Below are 27,623 nucleotides of genomic sequence, written 5' to 3'. Positions count from 1 at the left end.
AACATAAAGTAGGCTAAAAGTTCTGTTTGTCTATTCTGTTGCAAACAGCAAAAAGCACACACACACATGCTCCAGGATACACCTTTCCAAACCAAATTCTTTCAGATCCTTCTGCCTAATAATGACTACTTACAAATAATTCAATTTCAGATGTTTTACATGCAAAAGAGGCTATTTTCTTTCTGTTAATGACACACAATGGTCTGATTCAAAATCAGTGCACGATATTCTATACCTATAGTGTTAATGACTATAAATCAAAACACATCGAGAGCATTGCATAGCTGATTCTGTTATTTGCCAAATTCCTTCAGATTTTAAATGCATCTATCTCCCTTTGAATTCAGATAAAACCCTATCCAAATTATTTTACTGAAAATGAATTTCCTGACACTCAAAAGGCTGTATGTCTAAAGTAATAATTTAGAGTGGTCTACAAATTGTCTGATTGGAAATGGCAGATTTTAACTAATGCGAAATTTAAAATGTAATAAAGAGTGTACTCTATTTTTCTCAAAAAATTTAATCGCAGAATTATTTACAGGAGATGAACATAAACAATACATAAACCAATTGAAAGAGGCAGCTTCATAAAAGAGCCATGGGGCAAAATAGTGAAGCACATTTTCTTACAATCAGCTGGAGGTGAGCAGAGAATCATGAAAAAAGAATAACTCAATAATAAAACAATTCTCAAATATGTCTTCAAAGTAACAAATAACATTCTGGTAAAGAAGATATTACTGAGAAGCAAGAAATTATTGTAGCAATGAAACAGCATACTGTACATTCAATTTAGGTATCCTGCATGCTACTAAATAGAATTTATCAAAAGAACCATAAAAGCATGAGAAAGAGAATTACATAAAATAGTTTAATTCTAGTGAAGTGTAGCTTTATACAGATGGTGAATATTTGGCACTCAGTTCATCCTCATTGTTGATATGATTTCTTATGTATATATATATTTATATATATTTGTATATACTTTTAATGATAACTAAACAGCTAGTTTCCTGGTTCTAACATTCCTTGAAATTCTATAGGAGGCATTTAATTTAGTCCTTAGGCCACACTTAATTATTTTGGCATGTCACGTGGTAAATGAAAGTATGAGTTTTGTCCCTGTACAGAAAATCCTGCACAGTCATAGTGGCTTTTCTTCAGGAAAGAACAGCTCTAGAGCAGTATACGTCAGGCTACTTGAAAGGGAAATTCTCTTAATTCAGGAAATTAATGTATAAAGTGGATTAAAGAATACATACATGCTGAGCCCTTTTAGAATGAGATGGTCATACTATTAAACCTCCAAAGGGTAAATCAAAGCATGGATATGAGCATGTGGATTCCATGGGTAATTATAAGCAAAGCTAGTATTTCTTTGTGAGGACTATACTCAGAGGCTTGCACCTACTGCCAAGCCCTCTGCTTGATTGTGACCTACCTGAAAAGAAGAACTATATCCTACGAAGCAATTACGCACTTGCTAACTCGAATGGTAAGTCCTTCCTATCTCAGCAGGACTTGCCGAGTCAGGCATTGATCTGAATTATACTGATCCGAATCCGACATTTCTTTCTGATTTCAGTTTCTTAGCATTGATTCTAATACAACCGAGATCAGAACTCAGCCCGAAGCTCTGTAATAATTCATCTTGCAAATGAGAAACTTGTATGACACTTCAGCCTTTGGAATGGGAAATGCTGCATTAAATGAAAGAAGAGTGAGGGAAGGAGAAGAAAAAAAATCCTCACTAATGGGCTGTGTTGGTGAATAATGACCATATCTTCAAATAAACCTCCCCCTCATTTAAGCTTAGGTGAAAATATTCATGGTTTCGTATTGGAGAAGTAAAAAATCCTGCCCAACAAAACCTATTTAGAAAAATAACAATTTGTCCTTAATAAAATAGAGGATAAAATTGCCAGCTGATGAAAACTGTTCTGTGTTTGCTCAGTTAAAGAGCAAACCGTGTAGACATACTAATTTACATTATCTACGATCTGACTTCAAAAGCCCAGTTCTGTTTCAGCAATGAAGGGTAATGGGAGAAACACCCATGTGTAGAAAGGTGGGACCGGGAACATGCAGTCTTCTTCTGTGATCATCATTTATGAAATGCAATATGCATTTAATGAGAAGAGATCTGGAATATGGGTTTTAGATATAACGAGTGCCGTGGCCTCTTGCAGCTATGAGAATTTTATTTCACTAAGAGGAGCTGAATCAGTCTAAATATGCTGGCCAAATTCTCTTTTGGGCAAGTTTCCATTTCAATTTCGGTTTTATACTTACTGTCCTGAACAGCCTATTATGTAGTTAAACAGCTGCAGCATTACACCATAGAGGTAGCTGCATTTCAGAGATAAATTAAGCAATTTCTGTTGATACAGAGGGCTTAATTCCTTGCCAGGAGTCCATGTATGCATATGAGTATGCCATAAAACAGCTGTTCCCAAAAGATGGTCCCTGCAGGTGAACATGGTGACCAGTTGCAGATGGGCCATGGGGCCGCACGAGGCAGCGAACCTGCCACGGCCGTCAGTGCCGAGGCTGAGCTGTGAGAAAGTGGCACGGTCTACGGGAACGTGAGTGTTGACTGGTTCCTGGGTCCAACTGTCTGGGACCACGACACCAAAAAATTCTTTTATATATATATGTATGTATATATCCTCCTTATGTCATCTGCAGTATGAACTGGCTGCCTCTAGTCTGCCTCTCCTGCCAATGCTGGGAGCTGTCCCCGTTGCTCTGCCATACAGAGAATCCTTAGGGTCAGAGCTGAGTCTCAGTGAAGAGCAGCTGCCTGAACCAAAGCATAATCCTTATGCCCAAGTCCTGTGCCTCACGTTATCCCTCGCGTTCGCTTGGCCGCAGGGCAGACCCGGGGAGGGAACGGGGCGCTTTGCAGTTACACCACAGGGGAAGGCTGCCTTTGTAGCACGTGCCCCAGATTGATCTCGCCCGCTAAGAAATCTGTAGGGGAGTGCACTTGCGAAGGAGAGACTTGCCGAGATCTCTGACCAAGAGGGCTCAGCTGCAGGTGCCATCAGCTCCCGCCTGGCACCGGCCAGGGCTCTCCTGTGGCGCTTGCTCAGGGGAGCTCCTCCACTGCAGGGACCCTCACTGAGTGAGCAGCGAAAGCAGACGTTGTTCTGGAACCTTAATTTGATGCTTTTATTTCCCTGCCTACACCCTGGAGGGATGCCCTCGCCTCTTTGTTGCTCAGGTCTTCCTCTTGGTTCAACGAGTCTTTGCTTCTTTCTCCTTTGGCACAGGATCCGACCATGAGGGTCCTCCTGGGCGCCGGAGAGTGGTGTGGAAGGAAACTCCCTGGCAGCATGGGGACAGGCGGGAGAGCCCCCAGCATCCCGCCGTGCCGGCTCACCAGGCTATGGGCAGGGTAACCTGCCCAAGCTGCAGCCCAGGCTGCAGTTTGTGTGTCGGCTAATAAAGTGCTTGGAGATCCTTCTGGATGAAAGGCACTATATAAATGTGTCAGCCTGTCATACACCAGGAAGCACCTCTCTAGACGTTAAGGAGTTTGCTGATGTTCCTCACCTCAAATGCAGTTTGCAGGTGGTATCACTACCTTGTAAGATGCTCTGGGAACAGTACTGGGAGTAACGCTGCTTCACGTTTCATTTAAGCTCTCTGTCTAATGCTGAGGCTCCTGCTAGACAGGATTTCACAGCTTTTCAGCACGCACAGCTTGACACTCAGAGCTGCCAGACTAACTTCAGATCTCAAATTAACATACCCAAACCAGCACTTGAGGGGTCAGCCTCCGGTGTGTCCCCTGCCACCGGTGCCAACGCTGAAAGGCCAAGGAGGACATCAAACCCACCGACCGGGCAGGGCAGGCTCAAGGCTCTGAACGCTGAGATGGGCTGATCTGGAGGCACGCCGCTCCGGGCGCAGGGGACCCGGCGTGGACCGGCGCGGGGAGGACCCTGCGTGGAGCGGTGGCACTGCCGGAGGGTGCCACGGGGCCAGGAGCCTCTCGAGGGCATCGCTCCCAGCAGGGCACGAGGAGACCGCAGGTCACGTATGGCACGTCACCGCGTTGCACTGATTTCCTTTCCTTGCAAAACCACCCAATGGCTGAGCATTCCCTCACTTTATCCTAGATGCAGTGCTGAAGATGAAACTAGAGTACTAATGTACTGATACAGCAGGAGATGGGCTTATTTTAAAACAAATAATTTCCATTATATGAAATCTATTTTTTATATATATATATATATGAAATCCACACACCTTCCTATGCACGCTTTAATTCCTTCCTGATTGATCTCAAATCTAACATAGTGACAAGGTTTAAGCATGAATTAAAATGTCATTTTTTTGGTATTAAACTGTACAACATTATTAGTCTTTGCATGCTCCCAAAGGCTATTCTGATCAGGTCGACAAGAAATAATAAAACACTTCATAATGTACTTCACCAATTTGCAAAGAATTTTAAATTTAAAAAAATATACAAAGCAAAAATAAGTATGGCCAATATCAACAACTTTACCGGTCAGGTCTTTTTCTTTATTTAAATTTCCAGAATTCTGTTTATTATACTTGTGTTTTACAGGCAATGAAGAAATGAACACAGACTTTCTATAATTTTCATCTCTTAAAATAAATATTAGTCTAATTAGTATTCAATTAAACACTAGACTATTTTGCTATATCCAGTTGTTCTGTGTGGGTCTACCCCACAAAGCCTCAAAGTAGAAAGCATTCCACTTTCTATCTTTATGTTTATTTATGTTCCTCCTACGTTGGTTTTGTAACTGAATTTTATTTTTACGATGTAGGGTCAGATTACAATTGATCTGTGCATATGTTTATGAAGATACCACATGCTGTGTTTCTCATGTCAGAGACTGAAGCAATTTGACTTTGATTTATTTGCAACACAAGTATGATAAGCATAATGTTATTTTTCTAAACTAACCAGATGTACAACATGTAAATAGAAATGGCTTATTTGCCTTTAATGATAGAATGTTACCTGTAAAAGAATTTGATCTATTGCACTTTGAAATGTAACATGCACAGATAACATATTATCAGATTTTTTTTAATAGGCATCTAGTTTACTTTTGATTCTTTCTTTTTTTTTTAATAAACATAAATCATAGATATCCAAATCTTATATTGAACATTTTCTCATAATGGCATGGGAAATAATGTAAAATACAGGGTTGGCGTCATTCGCGCAGGCCTATTTTTGCCTGAGAACATCCAATAAAATTTTAACACATCAAAAAACTATCAAAATATGATTCTAAAATTAAAGACTTACATGGGCTGCTCCAAGTCAGCATTATTAGGTCAGCTGGGCTCTAAGCTTGTCTGTAATCTGGGTTTTTTTACAGTTTGCCTTTATAAAGTCTGATTACTGGCAGGATCAAATACAACTTGCCTTAATCGCATGACCTGTTGCTGCAGGAGCAGCAAACCTGTTGCAAGCAAGTGAAGTGCGATTTCTCCTTGAAGTGTACAGGAAAATTAGATAAAACGTATCAGCTGCCATATATATATATGTATGTATAAGGGGGGGTGTGTCTATTTTAAATTTCTTAAATCTAGGAAAGACACTGGCTTTAGTTTTGTGTGGATATTTCTAATTAGCAGCTCCACTTGAAAGAAGATATCAGTTTTCAAGACTAAAGATGCCAATGTCTGCAGATACATTTGTATTTAAAACAGTACAGTAAATAGAGGAAGTAGCATCAGTATGGTACACTACCCAGGATTCAGCTCTTTCCTTAATAGAAAATGCCTTGAAAACATGAGGGATGGGAAATATAATGTTTTCACCTATAGAAGAATATTTCAGGGATTTATTCTTTTTTTTTTTTTTTTTTTTTTTGCATTTTTGAAGGATATACATTCGTCTTGGTTTTTGCTTCCAAATATAGTTTAAGGCTATTTGGTAAAGTATATACCAGATATCAGGCTCAATTTACAGGGTTTTCTCCTCACAGAAACTTCTCAAAACTTCATCTCTAAAGTTTCATATCTTGAAGCTAAACATGCTTTATCAGCTGTGCTCCAAAGACAGAACTCATGCTTAATACTACACACTGTAGGAAAAAGAGAAGGAAAAAGAAAAACAAACAAACAAAAAAAAACCCCCAAAGAAAACAGATTTGAAGCAATGTCAGATCTGCATAACCTACGATACTTCATGTTTTCAGTCATCCATCAGGCTGCAGGGTGCGTGGGATTCAGATATAAAGTGCTCGTCAGGTGAAGAACCAAAGTGCTCGAGTATAATTAAATAGCTGTTCTGCCTATGGCTAAATACATTGCATTTGTTAAAGCAGGTAAACAGGGGATGCGGTAGGTGGGCTGTCTGTCTCACTGGGTTCAGACTGTTCTGACCTAAAGTAGTGTTCAGTAGGATTCAAACCTTGGAATCAGGGGCTGTGGGTTACTCATCTTATTGCGTCTTCACCTGAAGACTTCTAAGTGCTGGGTTGCTCGGTTGGCTCTGGAAGGTAGGTGAAGTGGAATAATTCTGTCTTAATTTGTTTTAAATTAAAGCCTCTTGACTGTGGTAGTTACCAACTCTCTCTTCTGACAATGCGAGGCTTGAAAATATATTATTTTCCTTATATTCCATGGCTGGAAATCACTTATCTCTTGAGTCATGTTTGGTTTTTTTTTTTCTTTTTTTAATGTCTGAAGCAAGCAAGAAGCTTATTCTTGCCATAAATGATACTGCATAGAAAAATAGTTCTAAAAATAATACAACTGTAAACCACAGTTCACCTTTACCTTAACATAACCATTTAAACTTAGATATACTTACCACTCACATTCATATTTCTTAAACTGTTTACAACATCACAACTGGCATTTTAAACAAGCAAGATTTTTTTTTCTTTTTCTCAAGGATACCCTGGAAACTCAATTGATATAACATTTTGAGAATTTGAAATATTACATGTAGCACAGCTCTTGAAATGAAAGGTTTATAAAATAAACGTTAACACGTAAAAGAACTGTTAAAAATGCAATGAGTGTTCCAAAGGAGCGAGTATAACTTTTTCTTTACACATCTTGCTACAGAAGATCTAACTTTTTAAGGCTTCCATTTTCCTTTCACCCATCACTCAAGTCCTTTTGCATTATAATTTTGCTTAGGTTTCAGAGTGTCGTTACACTGCTAACAGCAAACGTTTCTCAGTGGGCATTCCCACCACCACCAGACTTGTATGCTTCTTGGTTTCTGATGAACTTTGGAGTTTTAGTGGCTGGATATCCCTGTTCATCTCCAGAAACTTGACATGACATGAGAGGCCTAATGTTATTTTGCAGTAACAAAGATGAGAAGAGTGGCAGAGCACATGGGTAGATATGTTAGCTGGGTTCTAGGAAAAGAAACTGGAGGTCAGAGAGATAAATGGGTTCTTTCTTTCCTGCTCTTTACATTTGTAGCACCTTCTACTTGGATTAGCTAATGCCTCTAGTGAATGGTGAGATGCACCCATTTATAGTTTGTTATTCTTATCCCTAATTATCACACATTTTATAAAAATATAAATAACAAAAAAGTAAGCTGGGTTCCATCTCAAGAGGTGTTTCTTGTTGTCCTCTGAGAATATATTGGATAAGTCAGGTCTCGACAAGCCCTATCCATTGTAGCTGATTGTAAGTCAGACAATAAATACAAAAAGAAGTCGTTCTTGCGGTGAGCTCAGCAAATTCTGAGGAAATCAAAAGCATTCCACTGTGCTTATGGCACAAAGAACACAACAGCAAGGGCATATTTAGTGGAGAGAATGAGACAAAAATTACCAGGTAAGTGACAAACTGTACAAGCATTTTGTTTAAAAAAGGAACTCTGCAGCATTCTGTCTTTAAAGCCGGGTTTGAGCCTCTGGGATATATATCTCGATGCTGTCTGCACGCTCTGTGGCTGAATTCTGCCGGAAGGAGGCTGCTCTCTTGGCAGCCATTAGCCGTCTTCTAGCTTCTTGTCGCTGTCTGTCGGGTAGGTCCAGAGATTTTTCTCTTGTGATAGGGAATTTTCCTTTTGGGGGCTTCTTTGGTACAGGAGGAGGAACCTTTCTTTCTTCCTGCAATAGGGTATTAAAACTGAGGGTGAACTGCGTGCGGAAGGTACCGTCAGCAGAGCATGCAAATCGAAGACATGAAATGCAAAATACTGGTTACATACATCAAGCATGCTCAATTTGTGCTCTCCAATCAGCTGACTAATGGATTACATGAATAGCTATCCACACTGGGGACACCAACAAAAAACCCCTGTTGTTTCAGCCACCATTACAAATTCTGCAGTCCTGCGACTTAGAAAAGACTACGCTTCCTTCTACTGTCCTTGCAGGTATCCTGCACATGCAACCTGCGTACCTCACTTACATATGAATTTGTTTAATTTTAGCTGACACATTATTACATTCATTATAAACAGAAACACACACTGGCTCTCCAATAAGAATTCAGCGCATCTGTGTGGTCTGATCAAATGAAAAGACTGTCTAAGATTAGCAGGACAGGATTTTTAATTAAATTAATCATACTGAGTTTAGCCTCAGCTGGATATGAGATAGCAGCTGTGTATACATGTCTATTAGTTTAGTCTCCTCTATGAATTGCTAAATGGAAACATGCAAGCACCAACCAGAGAGGGAACATAGGGCTAATTGTTCTGCTTGCCAGCCTGGACCATTTTAAAGAAAATTATGTTGAAGAATTATCAAATTATAAAGTGAGACTCGGTAGATTTTGGTACCAAAATAGCTGTAAATTGTTCTGCGGTTTTAAGTCAAGAATTGTTTTGAGGTATGAAATTGGTATTTTACTCCATTTAGAGACTGTGAAATGTCATATAAGGGCCTTAAAAAGATATTGTAGAATCACAGAATGATACAATGGTTTAGGTTGAAAGGCACCTCTGGAGGCGATCCAATACAACCCCCATCCAAAGCCCACTTGAAATTAGATACAACTTTGAAGTTAAAGCAAGTTTTCCAACATCATATTTAATACTGGACTGAATAGCCCCAAAGACAGAGATTCCACAACTTCATACATACAGCATGGTTATTGTGATCAATCTTTCTGATATATCACTCTTAAAGTAATAGTAATAGTCCAGAGTATGGGCTGTTCCTTATGGAGAACACAGTTAATTTGGTGCACAGCAGGATTCAAATAATACAAAAATTGAACAGATGCGCCTATGGTTTACAGACTCTTCATTGTTTGGTCTTTTTTTTTAAAACCAATTTTGAGTCTACTACCAAAATACATTAGCCAAGACTAAATAACTAAGGTTATTTAAGAACATAGTTCTACATTCTCAGCTCAACAGGAACAGTGCAGCAGCCTAAGATGCTATTCCCCATGACAGCCAGCTCTTCCAGTCTTTATTTTCTTTATTTCCTGTTTTCAGCCAGGAACATAAGGGCTCCGTTCCTGTTGTCCCATCTTATTATTATTTTTTTTCTCCACTTTTAGTTATTTCTCTCTTAGGAACATTACTGTTGCTGTCACTATAATAATTTCTTACTTCCAGTTGTCACTAGTAAGCAAGAGTTGCAAACTCACCATCCACCAACCAGTTGGCTGAAAATTAAAATCCAAGAGGAGCATGAAGAAATGAAAGAGTTGTCAAAATGCCTCCTAATTCCTCCCAAACCAAACAAGTATTCACCTGAGGCCAACAGTACTGACTCAAACCAAATGCTGTCTTCATCTGACTGATACAATAATCAGCAAGGATAATGGGATAATCAAGGTGAGGGATGGAGCTCTAGAAAGGGGAAAGGCAGTTTCAGAATTACATTGCTTTTGAGGGCAATTTGCCACCTTTGGTTTGTAAGCATCGTGGCTGGGTGTCTCCCAGGCGGTGGAGTTGCAGGGCAGAGGTGCGGGCATCTTGCCAGAAGTACTCCATCCACCAAACTGTCGTGGGCCAAGCGTTAGTTTGACCTATGCTATGTTTTGCCACATGCTTTTATCTCATTCCTGTTCTAGTATTAGTTGTGTTGTGCAGACAGGATTAAACACTGTAGTGCTCAGGTTTGAGCTGCACCAAATGTAGTAGAGTGCTGAGTTTACCTTAATTAAATTCTCAGACTATTGTCCTCAGTCTGAATTAATCAGAACATATTTCAGTTACAGCCTTTAGAATGTGGTTCCAAACAATTTAAATGCAAGTGCTATGGAGTGGACTAACTTAGCAAAATTCATTTTATTTGTTATATAATTCAGCTCAACGTTGTTAAAAAGAAAAAATTCCTCACATCTGATGAAGGTTTCCCTGTATAAATTCGGCCATGCCAATTAGATATTTTCTAGGGTTAGAAACCTATCGTGTTTTACTATTGTATTTAATACAAGGAGACTGCAGGACTACAAATGGGGAGTAAATGGTATTGCCCATGGTCTGCTTACCTTCCTTTCAGGTGATTCTATTATTTTCCATTCATTGAGTTTCAACTGGTGCAGTTCATCAAACTTCATGCTGACGTCTTCAATTGAGAGCTGCAATAAGTCCCAGAAACCTGCTAGGTCCTGGGAAGTTGGTCTCGGCATGGCACTCGGGTCCTGTCATGCACAAAGGAGAGAACATGAATAGACCAGGAGGCTTTAAACAACGTGCCTTGAGGCAGGAAAGGCATCATGCCAGATGACATTGCTACAGCGCTGCTCAATGCTAAGGCTACGCGCGCTTTACAGCTGGGAGCTGTGACTGGAAAGTTGCGTCGCCTACACAACCCAAACATGAATGAGTTGGATGTCGTACGTGAGCCTTCCTGAATCCGTGCGGCATGGGAAATTGCTTAGCACCATATGCTGTGCTGACCTGCATTTCTAAAAAAGAACAAGCTGACAGCCTCTGCCTGCTGATTATTAGAGGGAAGGGGAACGTGGTTCATTCTCTAGCCAGCCTGGTCTTTCTGGTTAAACGATACATTCATGATACCTGATTAGAAGACAAAACAACACCAGAAAGAAGTTGTCAGCTTATGCCGAATTTGATCCTGGCATTGTTTTGTGTTTTCAAATGTATACATAAGGTATAACATTTTGATGGGGATGGTAGGATCTTGGTCTCCAGGGGGTGGAATCACACTCAGGAACCGGGAAGGCACTATCACCAAGTACTGCAATTAAATGGTGCTATGTGCACAACACGTAATGGAGCAAACATTGGTGATAACAATTAGCAAGATGACCCTTCATTTGAGTATCAACCTGATGACCATGCTAGATAAAATTACATAAAAAGGTAGTATACAGACTCTTAACCCTATGTTCGATGAGCATTGGTACTAGTTCAATAAGACAGGCTTGCCACTTCAATGAAATAGGGTTTAATTGATAAACATCTCTGTGAAGATGATGGAGAAATGTCTTTTCCCTTCCAGGGCAGATGTTCTACACAATGAAGCTGGGAGAGATGGAGTTGAAACCAGGCCAAAGGGACTCTGGATCTCCCCTTTCCTGGGAAAAAGCTGTAATGACTAGTTTACTGTGTCAGAAACACTGGTGTTATTGCTGACAGAAGGCTCTGTGCCCCATCGTTTACAATTCTAGTGGACAAAGGCATTTTACGTATTGAACACAACCCCACATAGTTGCCTAAAAACTGGGAGATAAGTCAGCATTTCTATTGAATTCCTCCCTTGAATTGCACATTTCTAGGAGTCTTATACCAGGAATTGCTACTCAAACTCGGGTTTGCAGATGCCACTGTGGGAGCTGGGCATGACAACATGCAGTGTCACCTCTATCTGAACCCCTTTGGAAATCCCAGCCAAGAACCAACCTAAAAGCCTATCCACTTTAAAGTCTTCTTGACTAGAAGAAAGTCTCCTTTTCGTAGGGAGCTTTGGGGACTTATCAGAACTGGCCATATAGATTATAACAGACTTCTGGGAAACACGATACAACTCCAGATTAGCGTTCACTGAAAACAACTTAATTGGGTAGATCCCAACTTACTCCAAAACCATTTAAAATTTATGTCAGTAGTATTAGTTACTCTACAGAGGTCAATATCTGAGGCTTCAGGAACTGACTCCCAGCGTGAAATTTGTCAGGACAGTCCCACAGCAATATATCTTATATTGCAATCTGTTCTCTCCAGCCCGGTCTCCTCAGTCCCTCTCCCCAGTTTTCTCTAAATAGCCATAAAATGATGACACTCATTGAAATGCCATTGCCTGCTGAATCAAGGCTAATTGCTCTTCTGTACCTTTGTGTGCCCCACTGCTCATTGCGCTTGAGAAGATCGCAGCCTCCATGGCAGCTGCTTGCAGAGGAGTGTGCGGTGCATTGTCTGGACACAAGAGGGCTGCCTCCTGCTGCTATCGCTTATGGATCCACAGTCCACCGATAAATGCTGGCACAAACATGTACTATTACAGCTAACTAAGTTTTGAAAAGATCGGCTTAAACCTGTTTCTTCTCAGAAGCTGCTCATTTATTTGTATCTTATTTGGAATTCAGCTTTGCAGCCCTTCTGAAGGAAGCCTAAAGCAAGCAAAAAGTACCTAGCCGGTGCTCGAGCCGCTGTTTTTGCCTGCAACCATCATATATTGAGCGATGATCTCATGAGCTGAGCAGGATCTGTGCTGACTAGAGAGTATGGAGGAGGACACTTCAAAGAAAAAACAGGGTGTTACAAGAGATAATGTGAATAATGCAGAAGGGAGTAGCTATTAATCAGTGATTTTTTTTTTTCCTAGCAGTTAGTGGGAACAGTACGCTGTAGGAGACAGCCAGTCAGATTCTTAAAAAAAAAAAAAAAAATCATCAAAGCTTACATTTTTATGAATCTACGCTAAATGAGAGTCTTTGGTAAGAGATCTTAACCCAGAGCATAACCAAATGTGTCCCCTGAAGTTCCCATGACCCTTTATTAAAGTCCATAAACAATAGGTTTCCTGGTTGAATTTCAGTTTGAGTAAGTATATTCCTCTTCCTAAACCCTTGCTGCATTTTGAATTTGCAGAAGTAAACGCTGTTGTTCTTTGTCCTACATTTAGGCTTATTGTTGTTGAACACTGTTAGAGAAACTGCTCTGAGGAAGCCCTGTAAGTGCTTCATGTTTTTGAGTGGAGGAATGCACTAACTGGCTGCTATCTGGCAGCGTTCCCGCGGGGCACCGAGATGCTGCCTTAGGAGCATATGGAAAGCCTGCTGTGGATACGCACTAAGCGACTGTTTAACAACAAACTCTGTCATTAGGCGTAGGAAGAAAAGCCTCAAACCAGGAACGAGCTAAAAGTCCAGTTCTGCAGTTGCTGCTTTCTGCAGAGTCCATTGCTGATTTAATGAAGCTGAAGAATATTCAGAGCCCAAATCCTCAGAGTGGGATAAAGCCACTGTTACAGAGTTCAAAGGTTTATTATCCAAATAAGAAGAAGAGAAACAAAATCTTGCTAGTTTTTGGTCATGTCGTCTGCAAAGCGGTAGATTTCTCCTTGTCCTCCTATTGCTTTTGCAGTAATGAATTGTTTGTGCTTCCAAACAGCTGACGGCTGTGCTGAGCAGGAGCTGCGCTTGTTATGACAGTAATGCTCTCGAGCAGAAGTGCTGGACCCACTTGAAGATAAATGAAGTGAAGGTTAGGCTCTCCAAATCTTAGTTTGCATAGCTTAATCAATCAGGTAATGGAGGGCACTTTGAAATTTGCAGTGAGAAACTTTTAGACATTGATGAAGATTTCCTTCTTTCGCTATGAAAGAAATGACTAGATAGGGAGCCCACATGATGTATTTGATATTACAAACATGGTCATCTCCTGCTTGCCTGACTTTGCATATTTCATCTGTCATGCTGTAACAGCTATTAAAATTCTTGTTTTGACAGAGTTTTTGAAGTGGATAATTGGATTCTTTCCTAATGAGGACCATATATCATATCATTTTCTATCACAAGGTAGGGCATTTTTGGCATGACTTTCTCAGTAATATTTGATTGCAGTTTCAGGAATTCTGGATGTTTAACTGTATGGATGGAAAGTAGCAAGTAGGTCTCTGCAGAATGAATGGTTCGCCTTAGAAAGTTATGTGGCAAATACTAACAAGTAAAGAAATGTATCTAACCATACATATAGGTCATGTCTGCTGTCATGCACGCAACAGAATTCAACACTTTCAATATATGAGGTGCAAGGGCAGTCAAAGGTGAAAGTTACACTTGATTTTCAAGTGAGCCAAAGAAAGTAGGTGCTCTACCACCAGCCATAGCTAGAAGATTTACATTCTTCTATTGATTAGTATCATCTTGCCACAATGTTTATATCACTGATGGCTGCTGTCATATTAATGAAGATAACATTTAGAATTGAATTAGTCTCTAATGAACTTCCAGAACAATAGCAGTAACTCTCACAAGTAATATACTGCATCTGTTCCTTTAGCCCTAGGACATCTTATATATAATTGGCAATGCAAATTATGAAACCCAGTTTTATGAACATTATGTATATTCCCATTTTCAAGATCAGCCCTATTTTCAGGTAGGTAGGTAGAAAGCTGGATCACGTATTCTCCATTATTCTGCTACTTTACTATTCTTCACTTACTGTAATGTGAAAAATTTCTCCTTTCTTACCAGAAATATAGTTACTATTTTAGGGTATTACAAAAATAAGGCATAACATTATGTCTCAGAAAACTTACATTTGCTTCCTTCTCATTTTTTTTCTTTAATAAAGACAGAAAAAAAAAAAAAAAGACAAAATGCAGCCAGACTGAAATTACTGAAATTACATGTTTGCTTTGACAAAAAAATGTACTAACACCATACTTAAAGATTAAGTTAAAAAAAGAAAAGAAAAAGAAGAGCAGCAGTAAGACAAAATGTTACATGAAAATGACATTTCAGAATGCTGCGGTTTGGGTACACTACACTTGTGTTGTTGCTTTTGAAGTAAAAATAGTAAATTCTAAAATTTAAAGTAATATTTTGTATGAATAACTTTAAACTCTTCAAGAACAGCCAGACATGACGACTTACCAGATTTTGTTGACAAAGCCAATAAAATTGCTGGAATTTCTGAGACATGAGGAGCTGAGCGCTTCCAACAGCACTTCGGATCTTACCTAGGACTAAGCATACAGACAGGTTATTACCAATAGACGTCTTTTGGCAGTAAATGCAAAATCCAGCTCAAAAAATACGTAGGTGAAATTACTGGTTTTTTCATACAGGAAGTAAATATTCAGCTTTGCTGTTTGTGATTATATACAAAAAATATTTTTGCAAAAGGTGGAGATATAGGAAAGCCCTGTGACACCTAACCCTTTGGCAATAACAAATGATATATTAATAACTCAGAACAGCTAAGACTGTATTTGCTTAAAGAAGTAGAAAAAAACAAGGGAATATAGACAGCTTCCTGAAGTGGGCATACATACATATGTTTTTGAGAACAATCTTAAATTTCAAAGTAAATGACAACACCCACCCACCCCCATTTACATTTCCTCATGTAAATTGAAAACTGTTGAAATAGTCTTGCCTCAAGAACCAGTTAGACACCTGTTCCCTCTGATGTCAAAGGGAGCTTTACATGTACCTTAGATAATATCTTCTGTTTCTGCAATCACTAATGACTTTACTCAGATGTGTGGATAATCTCTGGATGAGCTCTCTTTATCCTGTCTGTTCTGGGGGTAAAGTTAATACATTAAACTATAACACAAGATATTCCTACCATAAGGATGAGGTCCTCAGAGGAATCACGTCTCTGAGACATGTCTTGGTACCTTGGAGTACCAGGTTGGGAGTTTTGGGTTGCCTGCTCAGGAAAATACCCAAAGACCTAAGCACAGGAGCTTCAGACAAAGTGGGACATGAGCAGGTGCTCCGGGACTTTCCCGAATCATGATAGCCCCCGTGGTTCGTTGGGCTTTCCCCACTACCAGCGTACTTGCCATTACAGTGTGCATAGGCACTGGGGAAAGGGACCAAATTAATTTTACTTAACTTACTTTCCAAGAGTCATCTGTCTAAATCAGACGTTCTGGATGCTCTGTAATCAGTAGTCTCAGCTCATCAGCTCAGCCACGTTAGGCACTTATTTTTAGATGAGCCGAATTTCTTCCTGGAGATGCCTATTTCTTTCTATTGACTGGAGTGCCTAAGGGGACTGGCTGATCCCTAGAAAGCTAACTAACTCCTCCTGGACTCCCACATTTATGGGATAAATACCATACTTTGGTAGGTAGCAATATACTTTCCTACACGTCCTTCCTACACATCCTTTCCTACGCTTCCTTTCCTCAACATCCATCTCTATGCTGAAAAACCAACTCTTTAAAAAGCGTTATAAGCTGGGGTTTCAATGGAGGATTGATTTTATCTGGAGAATTTCCAGATCTTTAAAAAATGCTGAGGGTAAAGAGAGAGAGAGATAGTCATAGGGGTGAGACAGGAATTACTCTGACATCTTTTAATGCAATTTGAGGAAACCAAACTGGTAACTCAAACAGGATGCAGAGGGTGGAATGAAGCTACAATAGTCCAGCAGAACTGATCTGCAGCCTGTGATACAGAAAACATTAAACTCAATCTGACAAGGCTTAACATTTTGTTGGTATTTAGAATAAGTATAGGAGGGGACTGAGTAGCATGTGAAAACAGTATTTTGGTAGTAAGTATTACATTTTAATTCTGCTTTCTCTAGACCAGTGAAACATCTGCTTAACCACAAGTAGCAGCAAGAGATAATTTGGAATTTTTAGGCTCCAGTTCTGCAGAAACATTCAAACTCTGTAACTTTATAAGCATGTGTTAATACGTAGAGCTGTGGCTCTCTAGCTCTATTCCATTTTCTGTTTGACAAACAGTACAGCTGTGACACAACACTAAATTAAACAGCAATATGCATAATTCATCAGTCCCGTGTGGCACCCATTTGTGAAAGGGTTAAGTGGTTCAGGGCTGCATGAGTAATTCACTGGGGTTTTGTTTTTATTTTGTTGTCCAAATGAAATAAAGCATTTTAATTGGTTTGGGATTTTTGATCACCAAACCCCTCACTTTCCTCTACAGAGTTATTGGCATATGGAAAGCAATGTTTTGGGTGTTAAAACCTGAACAAACATACAAAAACCTAAATAAAAAAGAAATGTTTCACTTGATCTGAAGCAATTTGCTTTGAATTTGTTTCAGCATTTTTAATAAAGGCAAAGACTTAAGTGACAAACAGCCTTGTATCCTCCTTTTCCCTCAGTGCCCTGTAGCTCGGGACATAAAACAAAGTCCCAGCGTGGGGCCAGAGTCCCTCCTTTGCCAGGATGGTGAGTTGTGCTGTAGCAGGTGCCTGACATCGCCTGTTCCACGCTACGTTCAACTATTCACTGGGCAGAGTGAGGATGATTTGGTAGGCTGATGGTTGTAGTGCTTGTCTCATAGTGAGGAAAGTTCAGTTTTAGTCTCCTCTGCTGAATTGTGTAGTTCATCGCTCAAAGTACAGTACTCAAAGCCTGAGTAAAGGACATTGGTTTTGCCCTACCGCAGAAATGTAGGTAGGTCTTGACAGAATCTATATATGACTGATATTTTCTAGTGAATCTCACAGTTACCCCAACCCCCCTATTAAATAAACATTGGTTTTATCTTCATTATGCTGAAGGATCAGGTCAACAAGCGTCAGTGATTTAAAGCCCAGTTAGACCAGACAAGACTGGCAAATGCAGCGTTTCGGTGTGATACACATCCGTTGGGGATGTAAGACAGCGGCTCTGGGCTACTTGCATATGTCACTGAGTCACAGTGGTGAATACACATGTATAATCACAGCCCTACCATTTACTAAAGATCTAAATCTATTTCCATTTCAATAAGTAAATCAGATGTAATAAAACATAGAAGTTAGAATGTCTCATATTCATGCTACTCTGCTTTGCTGTAATTAAATTAAAATATTAAAACACTTCAATTCATAATCTTTAGCACAATATTAATAGACAGCCAAGGCCTTGTTATTAATTTCATGCATTGGGGAATTATTCTGATGAGTGCAGATTGATTATCGCCATGAAAGAATGATGAATGTTAGAGACTGGAAAAATTGAGATGTTTGGTGATGCCTAGAAGATTTTGCTTGCAAATAAATGATGATAAAATCTACCAACACACATAAATATATATAATTTTCATATAATCTGTATACCTCCCTCCATTAAGATGGTGTTATATTTACTTGAATGTCAGGAAAGAGTCACACAACCTTAATTCTGCTCCCTGAAGCGTATGAAGCACTCGATTTTTGTTGTGTGGTCCTGTATGGCTTCTGCTCTGAAGATTTACAAGACCCTGACCACGACTTCAGTAGAAGCAGGCTCAGGATTTATACCCTGGATAGAAATTGTGTAAGTTGCCTGTGCAAAACACAGACGATTAACACAATGGTGTCTTTTCCTCTGCAATAAGTATATTACATAATTGCAAGCAATATATATGTGTTGTATTGCTTGAGAAATGCTACAAAATCTTGTAATTGAAAATGGCTTCATATCACAAAGATAGAGGGGGAAAAGTTAGATCTATATTGAGGAAATCAAGATTATAGTCTGATGCTGTAACTCTGTTCTTGACAGGTTAAAAGCTTTGCTCAATTGTGTCACTGCTGCACCAGCAATGAGAAACTACTGACAATCAATCTGCTTCTGGCATTCATTATTGTTTATTTAAATGACATGTTTTAATTTAAATTTTCATTCCATCTGATTGTTCCACTTTTTTTCTATACTTGTAAATAAATTGCTCCACACACAATATGAGAAAATACGCCTGGAAAAAAAAAATTCAAACTGGCATTTAGTTCATCCTCCTAACTCAAAGCAGGGCATAATATTTATCTAATCTCTAAACCTAAATTAGTAATCTTCAGAAATATATGTCTTTTTCACTATCAACACTGTAGGTAGGCATAATAATAAATGTATAATGTTCAGCGTGAGAAGACATTGTAGGACAGCACAGCTACCAGCTGGAGGGTAGGTCACGCAACGGGATCCTTGTGCACCAAGTGGGACTCAGTGCAAATTCACTTTTTATCTAAATGGAGCTGAGGAGAAAATTAGAGCAGAACAATACAAATGCTAGGAAAAATTCTCGGATTCCACACTATGGGACTGTCTTTTATTGACTTTAAAGACTGTTTCAGGGCAATTAAGATGTTCTGTAGTCATTTGCAACACTCGAAATGTGAATTTCAATAGTTCCTGAAGGATAAGTTTGTGAAAAGCATTAGGAAATTATGTCAGTAATTTCTCTTTGGTTAAAGGATAACCCATATTTGGTCAAACACCTATGAAAGCTTTTATGGATGATTAATTGATGAATATACTGAAATAAATTGGTTGTGAAGGATTTTTTTTTGCTTTTTTGGGTTTTTTTTCCAAAGTATGGGAGATTTAACTCTACGTTTTCTGTTTCTATTTGGCCATGTTACTAAAGCCCTCGCAGTACTATGGAAATATCAGCCAGAGGATTAGCAGGGAAAAATCCAGCACCCGTGGAATGGAGTAAAGGGAGAGAAGGGCTCACTCTCTGCAATGCCTTTTTTACACCAGAGATCACTTTACTGTGTAGCCATTCCAGCAGAGCTCCTACTCATAATGCAGAAGATACCAGCAAAACCACCTTTCTGCTGGTACCGTTTATACTACAGTTAATTATTTTTGCACCTATCGTAGGATTTTTATGTGAGACTAAACTCTGTGTGGCTGTTCGCTATTTGACTTGTGTACTGAAATATTTCACTGGCCAAGCATGTGGCATTCAGAAAGCCCAGGATGTCTTCTGCTTCCTTCTGCCAGACCTTGCCAACAAGCTGTGGGCAGGGAGGGCAGCTCCCCGTCGCGCTCGCCTGCTCTCCGCAGCCCGGCTGCGGTCTCCCTGCTCCCATCACAGAGCTTGCGGGTGGCAGAGTCCTGGCCCTCTTGGTCTTCAACAGCTTTGTGACAATTGAGAGTGTTTTTCTTGTCATCACCTACGCATCAGTAATAGCCAAACACAATTTTCAGGGTGTAAATTTGAAACACCAGTCAGCACCCTTGAGAAACACATCTCTTTGCTTGATGGCACCCTGCTAGTGCAAATGATCAGATGACTTACCCTGGGAACAGTTACAGCCACATATATATTTTATATCTATATCTATATATGTTATAAAAAACACTGAGGGCACAAATAACTGCCCCCACAAACAATATATGAACTTTGCAGAGACTCCAAAATACAATTCATGGCAACTGACCAAATAAACAAATTCTGTGAAAAGAAAGAGAGAGAGGTTATTTTTGTTGCAATGATTATCGTCTCCTTTTCTAAGACCTGATGAGTGAAGTTCTTAAAACAACATTATGAGAGAAAAGCTACAGTGAAAGAAAAAATCAATACAGCAATCAGATAGCTTTCTGTGATCTCAGGGCTATTGTGCTAACGCAGAAAATGAAATTGTTTTCTAAAATGCAGTTCTATTTTAACTCTTCCCATGGTTAAAACAAAATAGAAATGGTGTCATAAAGACAGCCTTCTCCTATGAGATACAAAGCTATATTTGGTCTTCAGGTACAATTAATATAGCCGGGCCAAAAATAAACGATTCAGCATTAACAATGACAGTTTGAATGTGCAGACTTTGCTGTGAAGTGTTTTGGGAATAGTAGCTCCTGCCGGAAGATGGAAAAACAGATTTAGTTGCTTCTGGCTTCTCAATTTGTGTGTCTTTTCTTCAGGGAACTGCCAAATGCTTAAATATGTCAAGATACATTTCATGCTGGGATATCATTAAACTTTAGTTCTTGTGGATACGTACCTTTCAACCTCCATAGCTCAAACTGAGGATACAAAATGTGTCAAAGACTCAACAGGAAAAAAATTTACTCACACTGAAATTTTAAACTGCTGTGAAGCTCATTCCCTCAGTGAAAATAATTCTTTGATAACTTCCTTTTATTTGATGTAAGCTATATTAGGTGAAGGGATATGATTTCAAAGATAATGTAATATGGAAATTATTTGAGGAAGATGTCTTGAAATCAGTCACATAAAATGGAAAATCAGAAGTCTGGGTGTCACTTTTGACAATCAATCAGCTGAAGACAAACACCTGATTTTGCATATGCTATATAGACCTATTCTATAATAATTTCTCTAACCTATTAGGGAGCTCGAAATGTTCCCCAAACACAAGTAATTAACCCATTTTTGTTAGTTTAAAAAGAGGATTTCCAAGGTCCATTTCAATTTTGTTTTAGTAATTCTGTAACAGTGAATGGCTTTTTCTCTTACAGACTAGAGTCACTCTGCAAACAGGGAAACAAAATCCTGCTATTCTGTTTTGTCTTCTGACTCAAATGTTCTAGGTTAAAAGGGTGTCACTAACTTTGAATATTAATTAAAACTACTGAAGTCCAATTTGTCTTCGTGTCTTCTGTACAATTTACTGAAAACTATCTTTTTCTAGTTGCCGTTTACCCGTGCAGCAAGGTGTTTCAGAGTATTTCTGGAGTGCAAGGACATAGCTTCACGTGGTGGGAGGGAGGGTGGTTCTGCACCTGGGAATGGGTAGTCAGCTAAAATCAGCTCCTCCGAGTTTTCCTAATGTAGTGCACAGCTTCATATTCCAGAGAATAACACCGCTCACTCCCTATCTGCGTCTCCAAGTGCGGAAGGAGTACTGACGTGATTGTGTTTCCACTGCTCATTTTGTGTGGCTGCAGATTTGATTAGGGCTGTGCGTGAGGAAGAGCTTGCAGAGACAGGAGGTAGGAAAAGTCCACCCCTTGCCTGCAGACTCCTCACGGGCCTCCTCGGGAAAGAGAGGATCTAACTGCCTGGTTCTTTCTCCCCTTTACTCCCTAATAATTTTACTCTTTCCAAGGAGATTAAACTCTTGCTCTTTGAACTTCTGCTTCAGGTAGTGAGCACCGATGTCCCTACATCAGTAACCGGCAACCTTGGAAGCAGGTGCTTTGGGATGCTTAATGATGGCGGAGAAATGTCTCTATTCAGCAGTGCAAAGATTTGGGGAATTGAAAAATAAGACGTATGTGGTAAAAAGAAGTATTAAAAAAAATAACCATTATGAAAGAAGGCTTGGAAATCCTCACGTAGGCTAAGCAAAGCAAAATATTTTATTATTCGTACTTTAACAGCCCTTAGGAGGGTATTAAAGTCTTCATAGTATCAATGCAAAGGGAAAATTCTCAGCTCAGCTCTGCCATGATGAAAATAAGGACAAAACCCTACACTCCAGAAAGCGTTGAAGGGTAAAGGAAAAAAAAACCCAGCCTTATGTTCTCTCCCACCTCAAATCCGATGTTGTTACTTGGCAGACTTGTGTACAATATAGTGGAGAAATATGACTGTAAAATAAAAAGTGATGAGATAAAAATGTAGATGTTCTTTCTTTTGAAAAAGTCAGTGCAAGAAATAGAAAATGGCCTTTTAGTCACCATGCAGGCCTGGTCCAAGACCTGAGGGTAGATCATAGCAAGAACTCGTTGAGGGGAAAAGAAGATGATCAGGAAAGAGTATTGGGAGGCAATGGTGAGATTTGTGAGACTGCAGGAAAAGATGCGAGTAAGAAAACTTAATATGAACTAATTTGTGATCTGAGAAAATCTCAGCTGAGACAATAATTCAGATTGGCAGGGATTGAAATATTTATAAAACTGAGCCTGAAGAACAAGGATAATTGACCTCAGAGGGAATCACAGGGAGCTGGCTACTGAGTGCTAGGACCACTTTGATATATTACTATCATTAGTGCTGGCTTGGATCTTGTTCCAAAATAGTCTACATTATTTTTCACTTTATTCCATCACTCTTTTCAAGGTTTCCACACGACGTGAGAGAATAATAGTGATTTTTGACAAAATTGTAATAAGAAAATGCAGCTGAACTATCTAACAGTGCATATGCCTGTGTAACTGCAGAAGTGCGTTAACTATTGTTCTTACCTACTCCTGTCTGTTCTACCCTTTATGATAGGCAGAAGCGCCTGTAAAGGAATGAAAACATTTTAAAAATGGCTGTTCATTAATAAGAGGCAAATTCGCAGGTTTCAGGAAAACAGCAAAAAAATGTTCACCTAGGACCATCTTGTGTGCTCTGGCAGAGGGTCAAGCACTGGAGCCATAGGAGTGGGTGGGAAGAATGTGTCAGAGTTAGAACCGTGGATGGAGCTATTGCACCATTTGAGTCACATCTAACACCAGATGTTGATCCTGCGCTTGGCTCTACAGTTGGCTCCTCAACTACTTCTGCAAAACCTTACTCTGGGAAATGCCAGCTTGCACAGTCAGTTGCAGGAGTCTTATATCTAAAGGTTCTGTAAAGTGTCTTTGGTACTACAAAATGAGTAAGGAAAAACTACAGACCACAAGTTTATCCTAACAGATACCTTATTTTAGCAGACATCTATAAGAAAAGTTACTGAAAAGTTCTTACTTTCTTCAGAAAGATCATTTTCTTCTGCTTCTCTTTCCATTTCTTTACACCATCCTTCCATTCTCTTAGTTTCAGTGTGTAACAACTTCATAAACCAAGATCCGTCCCGTCGACAAGGAGACATTCGACCAGTCTCTACTGTCTCAATGGCTGGCTCTAGCCAGGGTTCTGGTGGTGGAAGGTTTGAGGTGTCAACTGGGGTCCTATAATCTTCTCTGTAACTGAACAGTCCCTGTGTCCGTACAGTTCTCACTGCGCTGTATTGGGTGGGCGTGCTGGGCTCTGAGTGCTGCTGGAACGACGAGCCAAACTGAAGTCCCTTGTCCTCCATGGTGATGTGTCCTGGAAAGCCCTCCAGTTCCAGGTCAGCCTGGACAGCTGCTGTTACGCTGTTTGAGCGCTTGAATCGTCCGTGTCTTGGTGAAGAGGGAAGAAAGAACAGAGATTAATACATATAAATACATACATAATTATATAGAGGCACAGAACAATGTTTCAGTGAATGGATTCTGGTTTTCTCCTTGGACTTTATGCTAAATATTTTTTCTTTGTGCATATCTCACTAAAATAAGACAGAGAGTTAACAACAGAGAGGAAAACCAAAATACATAGTGGCATCATTGATCTGAGCAAAAATACAAAAGAAAATAATTTAAATTATCTCTGGAAGCAAATATTGATTTATTCTCATACTACAAAATACCATGTATCATTACTAAATGAACTGGAAACAACTGGCAGAACTGCAGGGTTACATCTCCTGATAGAAGTCTGTAAAGTACATGTATAAAATATTTCAAATATTAAGAATTGTAATTAGATAAAATCTGAAAATCTTCTAAGTTAGGACTGTTGAGAATCCTTTAGTAAAAGAAAAATAGCAGCAGCAGGCTTAAGACTGGTGTTTTTCACTTGCCTCATAGGATGGCCATTAAATGTTGATTTTCTATTGTGACATGACACCAAATAATGACATTTTATAAAACTTTTATGTTAAAAAGTTAGATAGAGAAGCAAACATTCTTTGCAAAATCTTTTCACATCTGAGCCTATTGTTTCAAATTACTTCTAGTCAATGATGGTAAAAGGCAATTAGCAGCCAGATACTGCCTGACAGCTGCCGGGAAATGAGATAATGGTCCCAGTCCAGTACTTAACAGGCAGTGCCTGCCAGGGATAACCTGTGGGTTAGTGCATTGGCCAGCAGTTTTACAAAGCTAGAGAAGGGCTGAACAAGTGTGAAAGCTGATTCTAGTTTAGGACAAAGGTACCATGGGTTACATCCTAACCATTATATCCCCCTGCGTGGGCTGGGAAAGCCTGGATCACCATGAGGAAGAGTATTCCAATATATAGCTCTTTGTATTTGTTCTGCCAATAATGAAATTATATTAATCCAATACTTTAATTTAAAACTTTCACTTCCTTTCCGCCAATTAAAAACTGGAAAGTTAACTAAATATTAAGCAACTGGTAAGTAATCTCTACAAATTTTACCAAATGACCAGCATGCATACAAGAAATTTGGCTCTGCAAATTATTTAGGGGCAGCACTTCCAGATGTTTGTTATTAACTCTGTTTACAAATGTGTGTTGTGTTATGAAAGACTACAGATTTTTGTACATGCTTGAATTACCGTTTTTCATCTTCCACTTGTACTCCAACAGAGTGGTATTCCCGCAGGCCTCTGCTTTCAGTATCCGAATCCGTTGCTGTTTCCACCTAATTCAACACAAAAGATACATCTGCAGAGTGAGCACTGACAGCTCAGCACTATTTCTACCTGCACTCATTCAAAATTAATTATATATTTCCTCTCTTACTGCTAAGAAACACCTAGCACAGTAAAATAAATGAAATAGATATTCAGCCTGGTATCATTGTTTTGGTTCTGTGTTTATAAAGCTTTGCGCAAGTCCTTCTGTTCTGCTATGTAATTCCCTATTTCAAACCTAAGCAGATGCAATTACTCAGTTCAGTGGAAGCAGGGAGTAAGGTTGGTCTGGAAGAGCTGTTCTTAGAATGAGGAATCCACAGGATAGCCCCTTTTTATATTATTATAAACCAGTCTCATTATAGTCCTTGATTTACAAAATAAAATAAAATCTCAAGTAGCCCAATAAACTTGCAAGTGATAAAAAGAAATGCTGCCATGAAATTTTATCGACAACTGCGTTGACAAATATAGAACCATTTAAATGACGTGAGGGATACGGTGGAATGCCATATCTCACCTTTTTTAATAACATGGTCCTGAAAATGCTATATCAAGCAAGTAATTTATGCACTTTTTATAGTATTCCCATCTGAAATACACTTACTGAAATGTATTCACAGTAGAGTTTTCTTCATAACTGAGACCACATTGCTTTTGCAAGTTTCTGTGGGATTTTATGTAACACTGCCCACCACCACACCGCCCCCAAGTCTTTGACACAGACATAACGAGGGCTGCAGTATGCAAATTATATTGAATCAAGGGAGAGTCAGGAAAAAACGAAAAAGAGTAGAACTGACCTTTCCTTTTGAATGATATTTTCACTGTTAAATAAAAAAAATAATACCAGCAACCAGTTTTTCAATATGCACGCTCCGTGTGTGAATTCAGAGTATATCCCATAAAGAAGACAAGATGACTTTTCCCCTTGCAGCAGTCACAGGCACCTCTGGAAGGAGCTCAATGGCTTTTGCAGCTGTCTCAGCTGCACAGTCCCAATCCTACCAGGTTTCTGAAAGGATGCCGAGAGAAGGGGGAAGGAGGGTGGGAAGTGAATGTACATGTGAACTGTACTTCTTGAAGTCAGTTGCTGGTAACTTCTCTTTACATCTTCAAGCTGTAGCTCCATGTACATTTGCATGGAAGGGAATTCCAGCCAATAATCAGTACATGTTCATATTTACCTGGGTGTGGGTCTTGGAGATGTTCATGAAACAGCTAGTGCAGGAACCCACTAGTAAATGTTAACGGCATGCTTGAACTGTACAGCATAGTGTCAGGCACAGGTTTGCCAAAAGCTCCGGATATCAGTGTGGCAACTGTCAATGGAAAGACACATTTCCCAGCATTTCCGTTTATTCTGCATGAGGTCTAGGGGAATGTGCGCACTGCTGTCTGTTTCCACCTCAGCAGATGCCTGGAAGTCACCTGGACGGGCAGCACATTGCGAGAACTAAGATACCAGACTTGGTAACCGTCTCCAGGATTTGGTGTTGTCAGTATAAAAAGAAAGATCCCTCTTGACATTAGCAGTGGAAAAAAGCCTCAACCACAGAGGCAGGCAGCTTGGGGAAAAAAAAACCCACAACAACCAACATAAAAACAGGCAAGTTGGTTTCCTAGTTAAGGTGGGTCTTAGCTGCAACGTGGGTGAGAAACTTAAGCTGTACTTGGAGGGTCACCCTCTCCTGAAAGAACATTGCTATAAGTAGAACAGCCATAAGGTCCAGTTTCTTAGTGCAAGAGACATCTATCAGGAAAGACACTCTTATTTATAGCATAGAAGGTTCCAAAAGAGTCTTGAATAATAAGTTCAAGTCTAAGCGAGGGACTAGATACTCACCCAGCCCTTTCAGGGATGTGAGAAAAGCTGCATATAGCAGCAGCTGAGACAGGTGTGTTTTTCATTAGAGCACAAATGAATTAACTGGGCCAAGAATGAGATACTCGTCTGGCCTGTTAGGGGGGAGCAGAGAGGCAAGTTACACTTGCAGCCCTGACTACAGTGATGAGAGCTCAGTCAAATATGCATAGACGTGTTTTGAAGAGTGAAGCCAACTTATTCTCAAAGGGAGAGGAGATGGTAGTTAGCGAATAAGAGCAGGTAACACAAAATGCTTAGACTGTGGCTCTTGGGTGTGTCTGTATGAGTGCTAACAGGAAGATGATGTCCAAAGTAAGGAAACATTTTCTGGAAGAAGTCTTTTGATGTTGAAATCTACAGTGACATCTGGAGTGGTCAGGAAGTCTAAATTGTTGCTAAGAGCTATGCTATTGGGCTTCATCCCCAAAGCAACCAGAGTCAGTTTGAGTTAAAATACATAATTTAAGAACTTGCTGAGTTTAAACTACAACAAATAATGCCATCAAAGGGCACATCTTCAACCAGGGATTTTGTCTCCTTCTGGAGATAAGCAGACTGGAAGATCTTGTTAAAGTTGC

At 39.6% G+C, this 27,623-nt stretch overlaps 1 protein-coding gene across 23 annotated transcripts in view; it reads right to left on the bottom strand.

Annotated features, from left to right (window-relative positions):
* Positions 1–5,842: 5,842 nt before the first annotated feature.
* The window catches only part of DLGAP2 (DLG associated protein 2), a 466,376-nt gene continuing 444,595 nt past the window's right edge, over positions 5,843–27,623 (bottom strand). For 17 of the 23 annotated variants that reach the window (XM_075747313.1, XM_075747302.1, XM_075747308.1 and 14 more), the window contains 6 exons: positions 25,101–25,186; positions 23,464–23,879; positions 15,010–15,101; positions 10,432–10,584; positions 9,583–9,600; positions 5,843–8,087 (listed from right to left, as the gene is read on the bottom strand). In XM_075747313.1, coding sequence (XP_075603428.1) covers positions 7,869–8,087; positions 9,583–9,600; positions 10,432–10,584; positions 15,010–15,101; positions 23,464–23,879; positions 25,101–25,186 — 984 coding nt within the window. In that variant the 3' untranslated portion in view covers positions 5,843–7,868. The remainder of the gene's footprint in view (positions 8,088–9,582; positions 9,601–10,431; positions 10,585–15,009; positions 15,102–23,463; positions 23,880–25,100; positions 25,187–27,623) is intronic. The other 6 variants (XM_075747324.1, XM_075747304.1, XM_075747307.1 and 3 more) reach the window with 2 other exon arrangements.

This window comes from Balearica regulorum, chromosome 3 (assembly GCF_011004875.1).
Source record: "Balearica regulorum gibbericeps isolate bBalReg1 chromosome 3, bBalReg1.pri, whole genome shotgun sequence".
NCBI lineage: Eukaryota > Metazoa > Chordata > Aves > Gruiformes > Gruidae > Balearica > Balearica regulorum.
The sequence above is the reverse complement of the archived record's forward strand: the minus strand, read 5'-3'. Positions and strand labels throughout refer to the sequence as shown.